The following is a 17279-nucleotide window of genomic DNA, read 5'->3' on the forward strand; positions in this document are numbered from 1 at the left end:
TGAGGTAATGCATTTTGGTAGAAAGAACATAGAGAGACAATATAAGAGGTACAATTCTTAAGAGGGTGGACGTATTTGCGCACAGATTATTGAACGTGGTAGGACAGATAGGGAGAGCAGTTAACAAAACATACCGTATCGTAGCCTTTATTAATGGAGACATAGAGTACAAAAACAAGGAGATTATGCTGAACTAATATAAGACACTAATTTTCCTCAGCTGGAATATTGTGTACAGTTTTGCGTGCCACACCGTAGGAAGGATGTGAATGCATTGGAGAGAGTGCAGAAGATGTTTACTAAAAAGGTTCCAGGAATGAAAACTTCAGTCATGAGGTTGCGACTGTTCTCCTTGGAGAGTAGAAGGCTAAGAAGAGATTTGATAGAGATGTTCAGAATCATAAGGAGGCTAGATAGAATAGGTCAGGACACTTGCAAAAGGATTGAGAATGAGGGGGCACTAATTTAATATGATTTGCAAATTAAACAAATGTGATGTGAGAAAAAAATTTCACAAATGAATGGTTTGGGCCTGGAATGCACTGCCTGGAAGTGTGGTGGAGATAGGTTCAATTGAGGCATTCAAGAGAGGTGGTTATTTGAATAGAAACAATGCAGGGATACGAGGAAAAGGCAGGAGAATGGCACTAAGTCGTAGGCTGAAACTCTACCACCTTGCTCGCCCTGATTCCGGGGTGGGTGAGATTCTCAGAACTGAAATCTCTGTTAGCCTGGGTTGGGATTTTACGATTTTGCCCAGGTGAGGCCGTAAAATCCCACCTATAGTATTCATTTGGAGAGCGATGCGATGGGCTGAATGGCCTCCTCCTGCGTTTGTAACAGTTCTGTGATTTCCGCTACTGCATGAAAGGCCTGCCAATGGCTTCACTAATGCCTGATTGGTTTATATAGCGTGCTTCATGACCTCTTGAGATGTTACGGATTCAGTTCTTCATCAATGAATGATAGAAATTACACAGGGGGCTAGAAAGTGACTCTGGCAGTGAGTTACTAATAGGCTGTCTGTCAAGCGGCATAGTGAGAGGCTCTGTAATGCACAGCCTATGTATTCTGACTTGAATTCTTCCTTATAGGAAGTAGGGCGAAGTAGGGTAAAACAGTCTGACAATATCAATTACAACATAAACAGTGACACCCACCACAAAAATATTTCAGAGTTGCTGCTATTGCCCTGCATTGCATCAGTTTCCTGCCTTTTTATGGATCCAGTCCAAACATTTAAAAAAAAAGTGTCAGAAAGTGATGTGTATCTAATGTCTTTTTCCTCTGCAAATTCGTCTTTTGTTTCAGCAACTTTCAGAGCATACTTCAAAAAACCTCATGCATCAAACTGATGATAGAATGTCGAATAATTCTGTGATTTCCACCACTACATGAAATCCTGCAAGTGGCTTCACTAATACCTGATTGGATTGTAGTTCAGTGGGCCTTCCTGAAAAGATGCAGCAATAATCTCTTGGCTTTTCAGCTAGATGACACCCCTGTGACTTAGCAAGATGCTGCTCTGTATTCTAGTTTCCATCCATCACTGCCTGGCCATCCTTGTTCTAACACACAACATATCTTTGCCTGATTATTTTCATTTAATTGCTTCTTTAAATTTTTTCTCTCTTGAACAAAGATCTTGTATTTTTATTCTTCCTTTTGTGGCCTGTGACAACTATTTGCATACTGTAAGCAGCCAAACAGTAATGTGATAGTGACCAGCTAGTCTGTTTCTTGTTATTTTGATTGAGGGATAAAGTAAAATGTTGGCTAGGACACGAGGAAGAGTTCCTTTGCTTTTCTTCAAATTGTGCTGTGGCGTCATTTACCAGTACCTGAGAGCTTGGTTCAATGTCTCGTACCAGAAAGCAGCACTCCCTCAGTATTGTTGTGTCAACCATCTGACTTGAAAGGTTAGTTCCAGGAAGTCAGAATAATTAGTATAAGAACATCAACTTGCACTTGTAAGTCACCTTTAACAGAGCAAAATGTCCCAAGGCACTCCACAGCAGTGTGATAGAAAATTTGACACTGAGCCAAGTGCTATTAGGAAAGATGATCAAAAGTTTGGCTGAAGAGATAGGCTTGAAGAGCATTGAAAAGAAGTGGGAAGGTTTAGCGAGGGAATTCCAGATTTTAGGGCCTTTGTAGATGAAGGCATGAGCGCCAATGGTGGAGTGATTAACATTAGGGATGCTCATGAGACCAAAATTGAAGGAAAGAATACAGAGATCTCAAAGATTGTATGACTGGTGGATTTTACAGTGATAGTGAGACACTGCCTGAGTTGCAGACCAGAATCTAATTAAGGAGATAAACACTTTAATATATGGAATAACCAGTGCATAGTAAAGTCAGGCTGTCAACTCTGATCAGACATATTTCTGGAAATTTCATGACATGACCTTTTTATTGGGGAGCTGATGGCCAAGTGATAGACTAGCAATCCAGAAACTCAGCTAATGTTCTGGAGACCTGGGTTTGAATCCTGCCACAGCAGATGGTGGGATTTGAATTCAATAAAAAAAAATCAGGGATTAAAAATCTACTGATGAGCATTAAACCGTTTGTCAATTGTCAGAAAAACCCATCTGAATCACTAATGTCCTTTATGGAAAGGAAATCTGCTGGTCTGGCCTACATGTAACTCCAGAGCCATGGCAATGTGATTGATTCTCAACTGCCTTGGGTAACTAAGGATGGGTATTAAATGAATGGCAGCCAGTGATCCTCACGTCGCATGAATGAATATAAAAAAAAATTCCTTCATGCAATGTGGGCGTCACTGTCTAGGCCACCCCATCCCTAGTTTTCCTTCAGTGTTGGTAAGCTGCATTCATGAACTGCTGCAGTCCCTGAGGTGTAGGTACACCCACAGTCAATTAGGGAAAGAGTTCCAGGATTTTGTCCCAGTGACATGAAGGAATGACGATATATTTCCTAGTCTGGACGGTGAATGGTCTGGAGGGGAATCTCCAGGTGATGATGTTCCCAGGTGTCTGCTGCCTTTGACTTAGGTGGTAATGGTCATGGGTTTGGAAGGTGCTGCTTTAGGAGCCTTGGTGAGATCCTGTCATTCTTCTTGTAGGTGGTACACAGGGCTGCCACTGGTCGTCAGTAATGGAGGAAGTGAATGTAGAAGGGGTAGCAAAGGCATCCATTGTGGAAGGGGTAGCAAAGGTTTGGCAGCAAAGGCTGCTTTGTCCTGTATGGTGTTGAGCTTCTTGCGTGTTGTTGGATCTATGCTCAAGCAAGCAAGGGGGGATTCATCCCTTGTAAATAGTGAATAGGCTTTGGGGAGTCAAGAGGTGAGTTACTGTACATAGGATCCTAGTCTCAATATTGCTTTTGTAGTCACAGTATTTAAATGACCAATCCATGGGGCGGCATGGTAGAATAGTGGTTAGCACTGTTGCTTCATAGCGCCAAGAATCCGGGTTTGATTCCCGGCTTGGGTCACTGTCTATGTGGAGTTTGCATGTTCTCCCGTGTCTGCATGAGTTTCCTCCGGGTGCTCCGGTTTCCTCTCTCGGTCCAAAGATATGCGGATTAAGTTGAGTGGCCATGCTAAGAAATTGCCCCTTAGTGTCCAAGGATGAGTAGGTTAGAGGGTTTAGAGGAGTTAATGTTATTTGTCTCTTGTCAACCCAAGCCTTGACATTGTCTGGATCTTGCTGCATTTGGACATGGACTGTTTCTGTATCTGAGGAATGATAAATGGTGCTGAAAATTGTCAGTCATCAGCAAACATTCCCATTTCTGATCTTATAATGGAAGACAGGTCATTGACGAAGCAGCTGAAAATGGTTGGGCCCAGGATGCTACCCTGAAAAACCTGTGCAGTGACGTTCTTGTACCTCCTGCCTCTTATTTCTCCAAATCAGTTAAACTGCCATGTTAATCGCATCTTAAATATTTTTATATCCAGTAAACAAATTATGTTTAAAGAAAATTTGACAAAAATAGCTGTGTGATAATATCCAGTGACCATTCTCCTTGTTGTTTGCAATAGTGTGCAGAAAGTTAATCTTTCATTTCTGGCAATTTGAGAAGATTAGCAACCCTAAATAAGAGTGAGTTACAGAGATTCATTGAGTGCCCAGATGTTTATATGTAGAATAGGAATATCCACAAGTGAGTTTTTTCTTTGTTTTATTTTTTCATGGGATGTGGGCACTGCTGGCCCAGCAATTATTGCCATCCCTAATTGCCCTTGAACTAAGTGGCTTGCTGTGGGTCTGAAGTCATAATAGGCCAGCCCGGGTAAGGATAGCAGATTTCCTTCCCTAAAGGTAGTTAGTGGACCGGATGGGTTTTTATGATAATTGACAGTGGTTTCTTGGTCATCATTGGATTTATAATCCCAGTTTTTGTTATTTTTTAAATTCAAATTCCACCAGCTGCTGTGGTGAGATTTGACCCTGAGTCCCCAGAATATGAACGTGGATTTCTGGATTGCTAGTCCAGTTAGGGTTTGGCTGATTTATACAAAGTGTATAATACCCAGGACTGAATACAGGCTATAATTTTAATTGATGGATTTAGAGAGTTTGTATAGAGAATAATGTGTGCAATGAGTTTTATCAGCTAGTACCTAATTAAGGGATTTGATTGAACTGATTTGAAAAAAAGACAAGCAGCATGTTTGGTGAAATAAAATGTTGATGCATGAAACCTTTGGGTGGAAGAATAGCACAAAAATAGATTAAATTTTGACGTTACTTTGAAAATTCTGGAAGTACAAAACACAATACAGTTTTTCACAAACTGATAAATGTGAAAAAGAATAACTTAGAAAATCTCTTTTTTTACCATTTAACTGTATCTGCCAGTCCACTAACCTTTTGGTAAGTACTCTGGCAATCTCAAGTATCCTTCATCAAGAGAGGTACAAACATATATCTTGTGGAAAATCAATGAAACTCGCCCATGTTATGGAAGTCTAGAAAGGATTGCAATGAATGGTTAATGAAACCTATTGAAATGGATAAGGGGAGCAGCTTATTTCAGTGAGTCATTTGCAAATTCTCTGGACCTGTAATGCAAAAGCAAAATACTGCAGATATTAAAAGTCTGAACTAAAAATAGACAATACTGTAAATACTCAGCATTTCAAGCAGCTTCTGTGGAGAGAGCAACAGCAGAGTTAATGTTCCATGTTGACAATCTAATTTTACTTAGGACAATGACCTGCAATGTCATCTCTTGCTTTCCTCTCCACAGACGCTGCCTGACATGCTGGTATTTCCAGCATTTACTGTTTTTATTCCTTGAATCTTTTGTTAAGCATGAATTTGGCCATTCTCACTCCTGTTTAGTGAAACGTGAACCCACCAACCTCATGGTTAGTGAACACAGAAACCACTTACTCTTTTGGTCTGATGGTTTCTGTGATCAGCTTTCTATTAATTCTAATGTTTACAGCCCAGCTGAGTTTTCTGTTCTATTTCTCATGTAGCACGTGAAGCCACTCTGCAAAAAATTGAAGTTATTATCAAGGAACAGTTTACAATGGAGATGAGGAACAAAGAGCATGAGATTGAGATCATAGACCAGGTAAAGGCATCAGTTGTGCTCCATCGCAATGGCATTAATGCTGCTGCTGTTCAGATATGCCTTGAAGTTATGCTTCTATTGGTTACTTTTTGTAATAAAACTTCAGCAACCAAATAAACAAACTACGTATCTATGAAGGAATGAGTTCCTAATGTAATTTGGGAAAAAATGTTAGAAGATACGACAGTGGACAAGCGATGGCTAGTGTCTGAAGAGCTAATGAATAGTTTGCAACAATTGCTCATTTGCTTAAGACACAAAACCCACTGAAAAAGTGGTCCAACAGTTAAAGATAGTATTAGATCAAAGGAAGAGGCTTGTAATGTTGCCAAAAAGAGTAATAAGCCTGAGGATTGGTTTAGAATTTAGCAAAGACGGAACTGTAAATTTGTTAAGGAACAAGAAAAGAGATATGAGAATAGACCAGCAAGAGACATAAGAACAGATGTATACAATTCCATTGGTATATAGACAGGAAGAGATTACTGAAAGTAAATGTGGACAGAGTAAGTTAGAGGCAGAGACTAGTGAAACTTTGATGAGATAGGCAAATGGCACAGACATTAATTAAATAACTTGTGTGGAATCTAGCATGGGTGACAGGATAGGTGACAAGACAGCCTGCTAGCTGGTGGTTTAGCTAGAGACTCGTGTTGCACCTTTTCGGGAAAAGCAGCTGCAGTAAGAGCAAATCAGGTACTTAATAGGGCAGCTGTGGGCCTTCCCTGACATCAAGGACCCCAGGGCCAGAAGACTGACCAGTCAAAAGCTGCCAGCCAATCAGATGCTGGCAGCTCTGCATTTATTGGCAGTGCTAGCAGGGAGATGGTGGCTGCTGCTGGTAACTACCCTAGGCCCAGGATCGCTCAAGGAGCCAATTGACAGCAGGGGTTTGCAGGAGAGGTGGAAGGAGGGAGGTCAACAGCAAGGACAGGGATGGGGCCCTTTCTTCCCAATGCCGGATCCCTTGATCAGGCACTGAGTGCCTTTGAATGAAGCCCTGGAATGGAAGGGTTGTCTTATGAGGAAAGGTTGAGCAGGCTAGGCCTTTACTCATTGAAGCTCAGAAGAATGAGAGGTAACTTATTAAAATGTACAAGATTCTGAGAAGGCTTGAAAAGGGAGATGTTGAAGAATGTTTTATCTTGTGGGGGAATCTAAAAATAGGGGGCACAGTTTAAAGATAAATGATTTCCCATTTAAAACTGAGATCAGGTATTTCTCCTTTGAGGTTTGCTAGTCTTTCTCTTTCGCAGAGAATTCTCTTTCACAAAAAGCAGTGTGGACTGATTATTGATTGAGTATATTTAAGGTTGGGTTAGACGGATTATTGTTATGCAAAGGAGTTGAGGACTATCAGGAACAGACCCAAAAGTGGAGTTAAGGGCACAATCTTAAGATTTTACTGAATGGAAAAGCAGGCTTGAAGGCTGACTCCTGCCCCTATCTCTTATAACCTTCTAAAAATGGATAATGGGGAACCAGTGGAGCTAGTTCCTTTGGATTTTCAAAAAGCATTTGATAAGGTGCCACACAAGACATTATTATGCTGAATTAGGATTCATGGGATCTGGGGTAATATATTGCTATGCATTGAGGATTGAGTAATGGATAAAAAACAAAGTGGGAATACATTGGATGTTTTTAGATTGGGCTAAAACTAGTGGAATATTGCAATGATCTATCCGTGGGCCTGTGTTATTTACAATTTATAGCAATGACTTTAATGAAGAGACTGAATGTAGCATATCCAAGTTTGCTGATGATACAAAATTAGCTGATTAAGAGGATGCAAATAACCTGCCAACACAGTTTAGACATCCTGGTTGATTGGACAAGAATTTGTTGATAGAATACAATCTGGCAAATGTGATAGCAAATGGTGAGAGACTGAGAAATGTTGGCATTCAGAGGGAACTATATCACAGAAAATTAAAACCAAATATGGAAAGCAATTGAGAAGGCAAATGATACTTTACTTTGTTCCCACAGGATTAGAGTATAAGAGTAAAGAAGCCTTACTACTATCAGACAGGGCATTGGTGAGGGTGCACTTGGAACACTGTGTGTAGTTCCTACCTAAGATAAGCAAGTATATAGACAAGTATATCTAAGCTAAGCATATAATTTCCTAGAGTAAGTACTTTGAAGGTTCGCTGACAAGAGGAGAGATTGAGTAAGCTTTTACTTAGACAGAGTTCCGAAGAATGAGAAGTGATCTAATTGAAACATATACGTTTCTTAAGGAACTAGCAAGGTGTATGGGGAGAGCACTGGTGTATGGCATTGGGAGCCATGATCATGTTGAATGGCAAGCAGGCGCTTTGCAGAGACGAGCATTTTTAAACAGTTGCTTTCAAATAAATGGTTGAATATCTGCTTGTTCCTAAAGCGCTTGAACGAGGCCAGAAGGATGATGGATAAACTTCGTGCCTGCATCGTGGCCAACTACTACGCATCAGCTGTGCAGCCTAAAGTTGCTGAGGTAAGGAGGGAGAAGCAAGCAATTCATTTGACCAGGGCCAGAATTTTACATTGCTCAGGCAGTTACATGCTTGACTTCGAAGTGCATGAAATTGTGTGAAGATGACGTTGGGTGCCTGTCCCAATTACATTGGCATTTGCATGATATTTTGGCTGGCAGTTGCGTGCGAGAGTCGAATATGCGCCCACCGACAATCAAACAGGCAGTTTAGACCATTTAAGGGCCAACTGAATGCAATTTTATGTGGCCTGTCTGTTTTTAGTAAGGGCAGGTAAGTCAATTGTCCAGGTGGCCTTTATATTTTAACTGTAACCTCGATCCAGGGTGGGATGATATGTTAGGGCTAAAATAAAATTTAAAAAGGTGTCTGGGGACTGGGGTTTGTGTTTGAATGTGCTGCTTACACAATATTTGCAGCATTCTTTCATTGTGATTCCTGAGGAAGCTCCATCCGCATTGGCTATCTCCCTGAGGTGATATGTTAGAGGTGTCAGCCCATACTTGCCCTTCCCGGCAACGTTGAACCTTTCCCGGTGCTTATTTCATGCTGGCTGTCTGTTAATTGGCGAGCCAACATGAACTTGTGTTCCAGGGTCGCTCACAGCTGGAATTGCATTTCTTGCTTGCTTCCGGGGTTGTTCATTGGGCGAAAAATTCAGGCCTAGATTATTAGCCATACAATGTTGCCGTGTGATTGTAATGACATTTCTTGTTTTCGTATGTGTGATCTTGTCATGGTTACCAGTGGGATTACAAAGATGGTGTGCCTCAGGGGTCACTGCTGCGACCACAACTTTTCATAATATATAAACGATTTGGAAGAAGGAACTGAAGGCACTGTTGCTAAATTTGCAGAAGATACACAGATACGCAGAGGGATATGTAGTATTGAGGGGACTGCAGAAAGATTCTCTTAAGCTTAATGTGCAGACCATATTTGGAGTATTGTGAGCTGTTTTGGGCCCCATATCTAAGGAAGGATGTGCAAGAAAAGGTCCAGAGGAGGTTCACAAAAATGATCCCTGGAATGAAGAGCTTGTCATATGAGGAGCGGTTAGAACCATAGAAACCCTACAGTGCAGAAAGAGGCCATTTAGCCCATCAAGTCTGCACTGACCATAATCCCACCCAGACCCTACCCCACCATCCCCACACATTTACCCACTAATCCCTCTAACCTACGCATCTCAAGACACTAAGGGGCAATTTTAACATGGCCAGTCAACCTAACCTGCACATCTTTGGTCTGTGGGAGGAAACCGCAACACCCGGAGGAAACCCACGCAGACACGAGAAGAATGTGTAAACTCCACGCAGACAGTGACCCGAGCCGGGAATTGAACCCAGGTCCCTGGATCTGTAAAGCAGCAGTGCTAACCACTGTGCTACCGTGCCGCCCGTAAAGTTGAGGACTGTGGGTCATTGGAGTTTAGAAGGATGAGGGGGGATTTTATTGAAACTTACAAGATACTGCGAGTCCTAGATAGAGTGGATGTGGAGAAAACTAGAACCAGAGGGCACAACCTCAGACTAAAGGGATGATCCTTTAGAACAGAGATGAGGAGGAATTTCTTCAGCCAGAGAGTGGTGACTCTGCGGAACTCTTTACCGCAGAAGGCTATGGAGGCCAGATCATTGAGTGTTTTTAATTCAGAGATAGATAGGTTCTTGATTAAATAAAGAAGTAGGGATAATGAGGAAAAGACAGAAGAATGGGGATGAGAAAAATGTCAGCCATGATTGAATGGCAGAGCAGACTTGATGGACCAAGTGTCCTAATTCTGCTCCTATGTCTTATGATCGTTTGTGACGTTGGTGCAATTCATTCAAACCAATAACCACAATCTGCAGCCTCATTAATTATGGATCAATTATGTACTGTCAGTTAAGTTGATATAAGGAATGGATTTCATTTAAAGCATTGATTTATGAATTTGCTGGTAAATTGTTAGGGTAAAGCAAAAGTTTCACTCTAAGCCTTGCACCCAAACAAGATGGCTAAAACATTCATCCTGATTGCATGCCTTCCAGGCAATGCTAAGTCAATGAGGGGATAACAAAAATTTTTCCATCCTTACTGTGCAATGTGGAACTGGGAAGTAGCCAGTGGATTGGCTTTGTTTGAGGTGGTAAGGAAAAAAATGTGTAGACTAATTAATATAGTATCTAATATAAATTATAATTCATAAAGGTAATGTAGTAGGCATAGTGTATTTGCATTTTTAAGTGCCATTTGATGATTTGCTTCATAAAGTTTCTTAGAAAAATTCAGGTGTCTGGTTAAAAGAGAATTTAGCAGCATGGATAGAAAATGGCACTGAAAGGTGAACAGGGACATAAGAAATAAATGCATACTTCCTTGAAATTGTATGTACAGATAGATTGAGTTATGAGGAGAGACGCAATGCTGTCAGTGTTTCCAGTAGACAGACAAGACAAAATAGAGAATTTTAAAGTTATATATGATGGTGGTGGCATGTTTAGGACAGAACATTTTCTCTGGTTATGAGTCAGGAAGGAGGGCAATCAGTTTAAAATTATCACTGAGGATATAGATGTTAGGTGATTTTCTATGACATTCAACAAGTATTTTGGACCACAGAATGGTTTGCTGCAATGAATGGTTGAGTCAGAGAAGATTGTATCTTTGAAGAAAATTTCGGGATAAATATTTGAAGCAAGCTATGGGAGTGAATGGGCAAATGGGATTAGTTTCAGATTGCTCTGGCAAAAGGCCAGCATAATATTGATAGGCCAAATGGCCTCTTGTGCTCCACCATTCTATTGTTTGTGCCCTTGGCTTCTGCCTGAGATTTCCTGTTAAAATAAAAGGACCCTAAATGATTGTGGGTTTTGCCAGTCCTGTTTTTCTAGAGTGATATGCCACGGTCACAGTCAAGTTATGATAGTTACTTTGAAAGTTAATCCTATCAAAGCTGATAGGCAACCTCATGCTCTTCAATAACTAAAAGGTCCCTTGATAATCCAAGGAGCATTTTGTGGTCTTGAGTTTTATATTTTCAGTGTCAGAAACTATATGTTAGCTTGAGAATTCACCCTGAATGTTTCAAAAAACTTCATGAGATGTTACAAGAATTTAAGACTCTGTTTCTTCTATTTTGGGCAGGATACCCACTTTATATGGTGTAAATTTAGTTATTGTACTGTTAGAATGTTGCTCATCTGTCTGATCTTTGTATATAATTTTGTTTTTTTAAATAAATCTGACATTGCAATTTAGCCTGAAAATTGTAGCTTGACAGTGCGATATTTTTCAACTTCGTGAGGTGAAAGATGATGGTGAGTATCTTGCACATTCTCCAGTAAGTGACAATTGTGATTCAGTTTAATTGTTAGACTTGGGCTATATTAACTGAGTGCATGACAGAGAATAAAGAATTAAGCTTTTTCCTGCAATTCTTTGGATTTAAAAACCCAAGTGGCTCAATTACCGCCTCCACCTCATTTTCTCACTAGAACTTAGTTTTAATCTTGAAGTATGATTGCCTTTTTGCTTTGTTCTTTACTGCTCCACTTTAAGCCATTAAACATCTTTGAGACATTGAAGTGAGTTTACCTTGAGAATATTAAGTTGTTTAGATAAATTTGCTTAATCTGTGGTTAAATCACCAGGAAGTGTTTGCAGATATTACTTCATGGAATAATGTGGAATTATTTTTAATTATGTAGTAAGTGTCTTTCTGCAATGACAGCATCGCCCTTAGTCAGACAATGGGACTTCTGTCATTGCTATTTCTTGGTTGAGATGTTGGGACTATCCATTAATGTTAGCTGAAAGAAATGCCCTCAGTCAGTTTAATCTTGCTCTCCAGCAATCTGATCATCTGAACTGGACTGTGTGATTTTCTTTCAGGGTCCAAAGCCGTATGATCCTACAGTTTTCAATCATCCAGTCATCAAGAAATTTCTGGAATCTTCTTCACGGTCATCGTCCCCAGCCAATCAACGATCTGAAACTCCATCCGCCAACCAGTCAGAAACCGATTCAGTCACTCACCAAGCGGACACCTTTTTGGACAAAGAGAGTGAGCAGGAACAGCTAACTCTAGCTTGTGAGCGCATTCAGCCTGATAGATTTGAGAAAAGAGCAGGGAGGAACACTGGCCAGGTATGATGATGAGGGGCGAATCCCTCACTGTACAGAGAAAATATATGTGGGGCACTAAGGCATTACTTCCTTACTTTAGGTAGACAAATGGTAATGGGAGCTATTTGGCTCCAATCATCCTGACCTACCGAAAGCTGTCAGGGTTCTCAAGTCTGATTGCTGGAAAGCGGGTATGTGACCATGATGTGAAGCCTGGTGTTCAGGTGTGTCTGCAGTCGTGTGGCCTGCCCATAGGCTCACACAACAAATGACCTCTTGGATAAGGTACTAGAGGGCGTTGTGTTCTAACCAGCATGGGAGGAATGCACGTTTATTGAACCCCACTGTTCCACAGGCTGCACCGTTAATTTAGAAGGTTAATTTTTTCAGCAAAACGGATAATTGTTTACCTTCAGAATGCAAAGACATTAACCGTACCTCTTTCAGTGAACACTGAACAAAAAAATTTTTAACAATTGTGCAAGTACTGGATAACATACAATGGTAATCTGAAAGTATAACTATCTATCTCTTCCTAAAATATTCCCCCAACACACACACAGACAAACAAAGGACAAATCAATAGTCTCTCTGCAGAGGATAGGTGTTATAAAATGAAGGATAACATTGTCAATCTGGAGTTCTCTTGTGTGAAGTCAGGCTGGTGGTTTCAGTGGACATTTGGAAGTTCTCTCCAATGGGACTTTGCTGTGAAGGAGAACATGGCTGGATTAATTCTTCTGGCCTTAGCTTTGTAGATCCAAATGCAGACAAATTAGACTCGGATGAGGATCGTCTGGCTATAAGTTGATACCCAAGTATAGTTTCAGGCAAGTCAGAGAGAGAGAGAGACAGTATTGGTAGTTACCTTTCTCAGCTTATTCCTCAACAAGACCAGCTGCAAAAGCCAGCAGGTTCAAAACTTAAAGGTGGGATCTGTGGTGATTTCTAGTCATTCACTAGCCTTTGCTGTTCTGTTTTATCCACATAAATTAAAGTGATTGCAGTTCAAAACAAACGTAACAACTCTTCTTCAAGTACCATGCAGGTCAGTTGATTTCTTGGATCATCATAGAATTCCTACAGTGCAGAAGGACACTGTTTGGCCCATTGAGTCTGCTCCGACTCTCTGACAGAGTATTTTACCCAGGCCCATCACCCCACCCAACCCCACGGCTAATCCATCTAACCTCCACATCTTGGGAAGCTAAGGGTCAATTTAGTAAGGCCAGTCCACCAAACTGGCACATCTTTGGACTGTGGGAGGAAACCAGAGCACTCGGAGGAAACCCACGCAGACATGGAGAGAATGTGCAAACTCCATGTAGATAGTCACCTAAGGCCAGAATTGAACTGGGTCTCTGGTGCTATGAGGCAGCAGTGCTAACCACAGTGCCACTGTGCTACCATTGAAGAAGGCGGGCTTACTCCTAGTGCAAGGTGAAGAAATGACCTTCTGGAAAAAAAGTCCTCAAAGTCAGCATCCAGGTACCCAGATAATGCAATATCTTTCCATTTCAAAAAAGCAATATAATTTAGAAAGATATGTTTTTCCCAACAATCAGCACCTGAAGGAGAATAGAGTGGCTGCAAAATGTGAATCTCAATGTTGTGCCATGGAATGGGGTAGGTGGCAAATGGATCTACGCAGTGAGGTTATAAAAATCAGCCATTTCATCCATAGTTAGGTTGCTGGTTGGCCAGGCTAGCTGTTGTTTGGGATTGACTGGGCCTGCTGGAGGTCAATATCCAAGGAAATTGGAAGGGACAGTGGAGAAAAAAAGCAGTGATGAAGGGATGAAAATAGGAAGACAATGCACCATTGAACAAGATGGAACAATTCAATTAATTGTCTTCTGTTCCATATTTCCTAGGATACCTTTGGAGTCCCAACCCACCAGGAGATAGAGAAGCGATGCACCTATCTCACCACCAGTGAAGATCCATCACGCCTTTATGTCAAGAAGACAATTGTTGTTGGCAACGTTTCAAAGTCAGTGTTAGGTCCCTGTTGCGTTTGTTTGTATCTCCATGTTTTGCACTTCTTTACTTTGTTATCTGACCCTCTTTCTCTTCTTCCCCCTCTATTGATGGGAGTGGAAGTATAACTGAGAATGAAAGTCTTGATGTTCTGTAATCTGTTCTTTGTGAACTGTAACTGTTGCAGAGAAACATCAGCAGTGGGAAGTTATGTGTGGAACCGGAAGAGATTGGAGAGGCACTGAACAAATATTTCTCTTCGGTATTCACGCAGGGAGACGTAAATGTAGTTGTGGAGAACACTGGGTCACAGGGTTGTAAACTGGATAGTATTGCAGTAGATAAGGAGGATGTGCTAGATATTCTTGAGGGTTTGAAAATAGATAAGTCCCCTGGGCTGGACGGGATTTACCCTAGGATTCTCTGAGAGGCAAGAGAGGCGATTGCAGAGTCTCTGGCTCTGATCTTCAGGTCGTCATTGATCACAGGTATAGTGCCAGAAGACTGGAGGATAGCGAATGTTGTCCCATTGTTTAAGAAGGGGAATAGAGACTTCCCCGGGAATTATAGACCGGTGAGTCTTACTTCTGTTGTGGGCAAAGTATTAGAAAAAATTATTAGGGATAGGACTTATAGTTATTTAGAGAGTAATGAATTGATTGGAGATAGTCAGCACGGTTTTGTGAAGGGTAAGTCGTGCCTTACTAACCTTATTGAGTTTTTTGAAAAAGTGACCAAAGAGGTGGATGGGGGTAAGGCAGTTGACGTATATATGGACTTTAGTAAGGCGTTTGATAAGGTTCACCATGGAAGGCTTCTGCAGAAAATGCAGATGTATGGGATTGAGGGTGATTTAGTTAATTGGATCAGGAATTGGCTAGTTGATAGAAGACAGAGGGTGGTGGTTGATGGAAAGTATTCGTCGTGGAGTTCGGTTACAAGTGGTGTGCCTCAGGGATCTGTTTTGGGGCCACTGCTGTTTGTAATTTTTATAAATGATCTGGATGAGGGTATAGAAGGATGGATTAGTAAATTTGCTGATGACACCAAAGTCGGAGGAGTGGTAGATAGTAAAGAGGGGTATCATAGTTTACAGAGAGACTTGGACAACTTGCAGAGCTGGGCCGAGAGGTGGCAGATGGAGTTTAATGCGGAAAAGTGTGAGGTAATTCACTTTGGCAGGAATAACAGATGTGTAGAGTGTAGGGCTAACGGTAGGACTCTGAATAGTGTTGACGAACAGAGGGATCTAGGTGTATATGTGCATAGATCCCTGAAAGTTGGAAATCAAGTCGATAAGGTTGTTAGGAAGGCATATGGTGTCTTGGCGTTTATTGGTAGGGGGATTGAATTTAGGAGCCGCAACGTCATGTTGCAACTGTACAAAACTCTGGTGCGGTCGCACTTGGAGTATTGTGTACAGTTCTGGTCCCCACGTTATAGGAAGGACGTGGAGGCATTGGAGAGGGTGCAGAGGAGGTTTACCAGGATGTTGCCTGGTATGGAGGGAAGGTCCTATGCGGAGAGACTGAGGGATTTGGGGTTGTTTTCGTTAGAAAGAAGGTGGCTAAGAGGAGACCTTATTGAAACATACAAGATGATTAGAGGTTTAGATAGGGTGGACAGTGATAGCCTTTTTCCTCGGATGGAGAAAGCTAGCACGAGGGGACATAGCTTTAAATTAAGGGGTGGTAGTTATAGGACGGATGTCAGAGGTAGGTTCTTTACCCAGAGGGTGGTGGGGGAATGGAATGCCCTGCCTGCTGCAGTTGTAGATGCGCCTAGTTTGGGGGCGTTTAAGAGGTCCGTGGATAGGTTTATGGATGGAAAGGGATTGGTTGAGGTTAGAGGGTCATTGCTTTTTTCTTAATTGGTCGGCGCAACATCGTGGGCCGAAGGATCTGTTCTGCGCTGTAATGTTCTATGTTCAGTCACTATGCTAATTTCTACTCCCATTATTGGTCCTTGTTCGAATTTTGCTCTTTTTTTTGATATCTTGGGGCTAGTTCCTACTCCTTATCTCAGTTCCTGTGCTAATTCCTGTTTCTTGTTTTGCTTTGCTCTCTGTCTTCTGCTCCCTTTCCCAGTCTCCCTGGCATCATTTTGTTCCTTTTGCCCGAATCTTACCACTCTCAGAACCTACGAGCTCTTCACCTATGGGATGTGTCTCTCCAATTGACTAATTTGTTATTTTACAGGTATATTCCCCCAGACAAAAGGGAGGAGAATGATCAGTCCACCCACAAGTGGATGGTTTATGTGCGAGGTTCACGGAAAGAGCCCACAATTGACCATTTTGTGAAGAAGGTTTGGTTTTTCCTACATCCCAGCTACAAGCCAAATGACCTGGTGGAAGTCAGGTATGGCCCAGTTTCTCACTTTTGGCATTACTCCTGCTTAGGGCTTGGTAATCGGATACAATTTTTCAAAAATCAGTTAGAACTCAAAAGGGTGGCAGTCAGGTAGTTTGTACAGAACCAGGGCCTGTGTATAATATTGTACCAAAGCTAACACAGAGGACCAGAGGGTACCTTAATTTAAATTACTGAAAATTATGAATAGCATTTATTGCTCAGTGAATATAGAGTGTATTTTTTTTCTTTTGGATGAAACAAATTTGTTTGTCTCCGTTCCCTTTGATTGTACTGCAAAGTCGCTTTTAGATAGTAATAGTAAGACTTTAGTTGAGCGTCATTTATGGAGCATTCTCTTGAAAACACCTGGATTTTTGTTTGCTAGCAAGGCATGTCAGCATGTAAAGTTCCCTCCACACTGTCCCCTCAAACACTCCCAGCTCAGGAGCAACATTGGTTAGATACAGAGTGAAACTCCATCAATACTATCCCCTCAAATGCTCCAAGGTCAGGGACAGCAAAAACATAGCCAATTCCAGGCCTTGGGTACCCAGTGGTCTTTATGAACCAAAGCACATGTGCACCCTGTCCTTTTTCAGCACATTCCTCATGGATTGAGCATTTTGTATTTATTTGGATTGAAATAATCAGAGCTAGGTTGTGTTGTCAGATTTAGCAGATGGTGGAAAAGTGAATAATGAATCATGTGAAACACATTAGCAGTGATTTGTTGTTGTTGTCTCAATGATTTTAGTGTTGAATGATCTTTTGTTTGGTTTTTGTTTTCTGA

General features: G+C 41.4%; 1 protein-coding gene across 6 annotated transcripts in view; it reads left to right on the forward strand.

Annotated features, from left to right (window-relative positions):
- The window catches only part of yeats2 (YEATS domain containing 2), a 141910-nt gene that overhangs the window by 18927 nt on the left and 105704 nt on the right, over positions 1-17279 (forward strand). For 5 of the 6 annotated variants that reach the window (XM_080185391.1, XM_080185393.1, XM_080185394.1 and 2 more), the window contains exons 3-7: positions 5465-5562; positions 7955-8047; positions 11922-12176; positions 14030-14148; positions 16334-16495. In XM_080185391.1, coding sequence (XP_080041517.1) covers positions 5465-5562; positions 7955-8047; positions 11922-12176; positions 14030-14148; positions 16334-16495 — 727 coding nt within the window. Of the gene's footprint in view, positions 1-5464; positions 5563-7954; positions 8048-11288; positions 11348-11921; positions 12177-14029; positions 14149-16333; positions 16496-17279 lie in introns of those variants that run through there. The other variant, XM_080185395.1, reaches the window with a different exon arrangement.

The sequence above is a fragment of the Carcharhinus amblyrhynchos genome, chromosome 3 (genome assembly GCF_965287045.1).
Source record: "Carcharhinus amblyrhynchos chromosome 3, sCarAmb.v2.hapA, whole genome shotgun sequence".
Classification (NCBI taxonomy): Eukaryota; Metazoa; Chordata; class Chondrichthyes; order Carcharhiniformes; family Carcharhinidae; genus Carcharhinus; species Carcharhinus amblyrhynchos.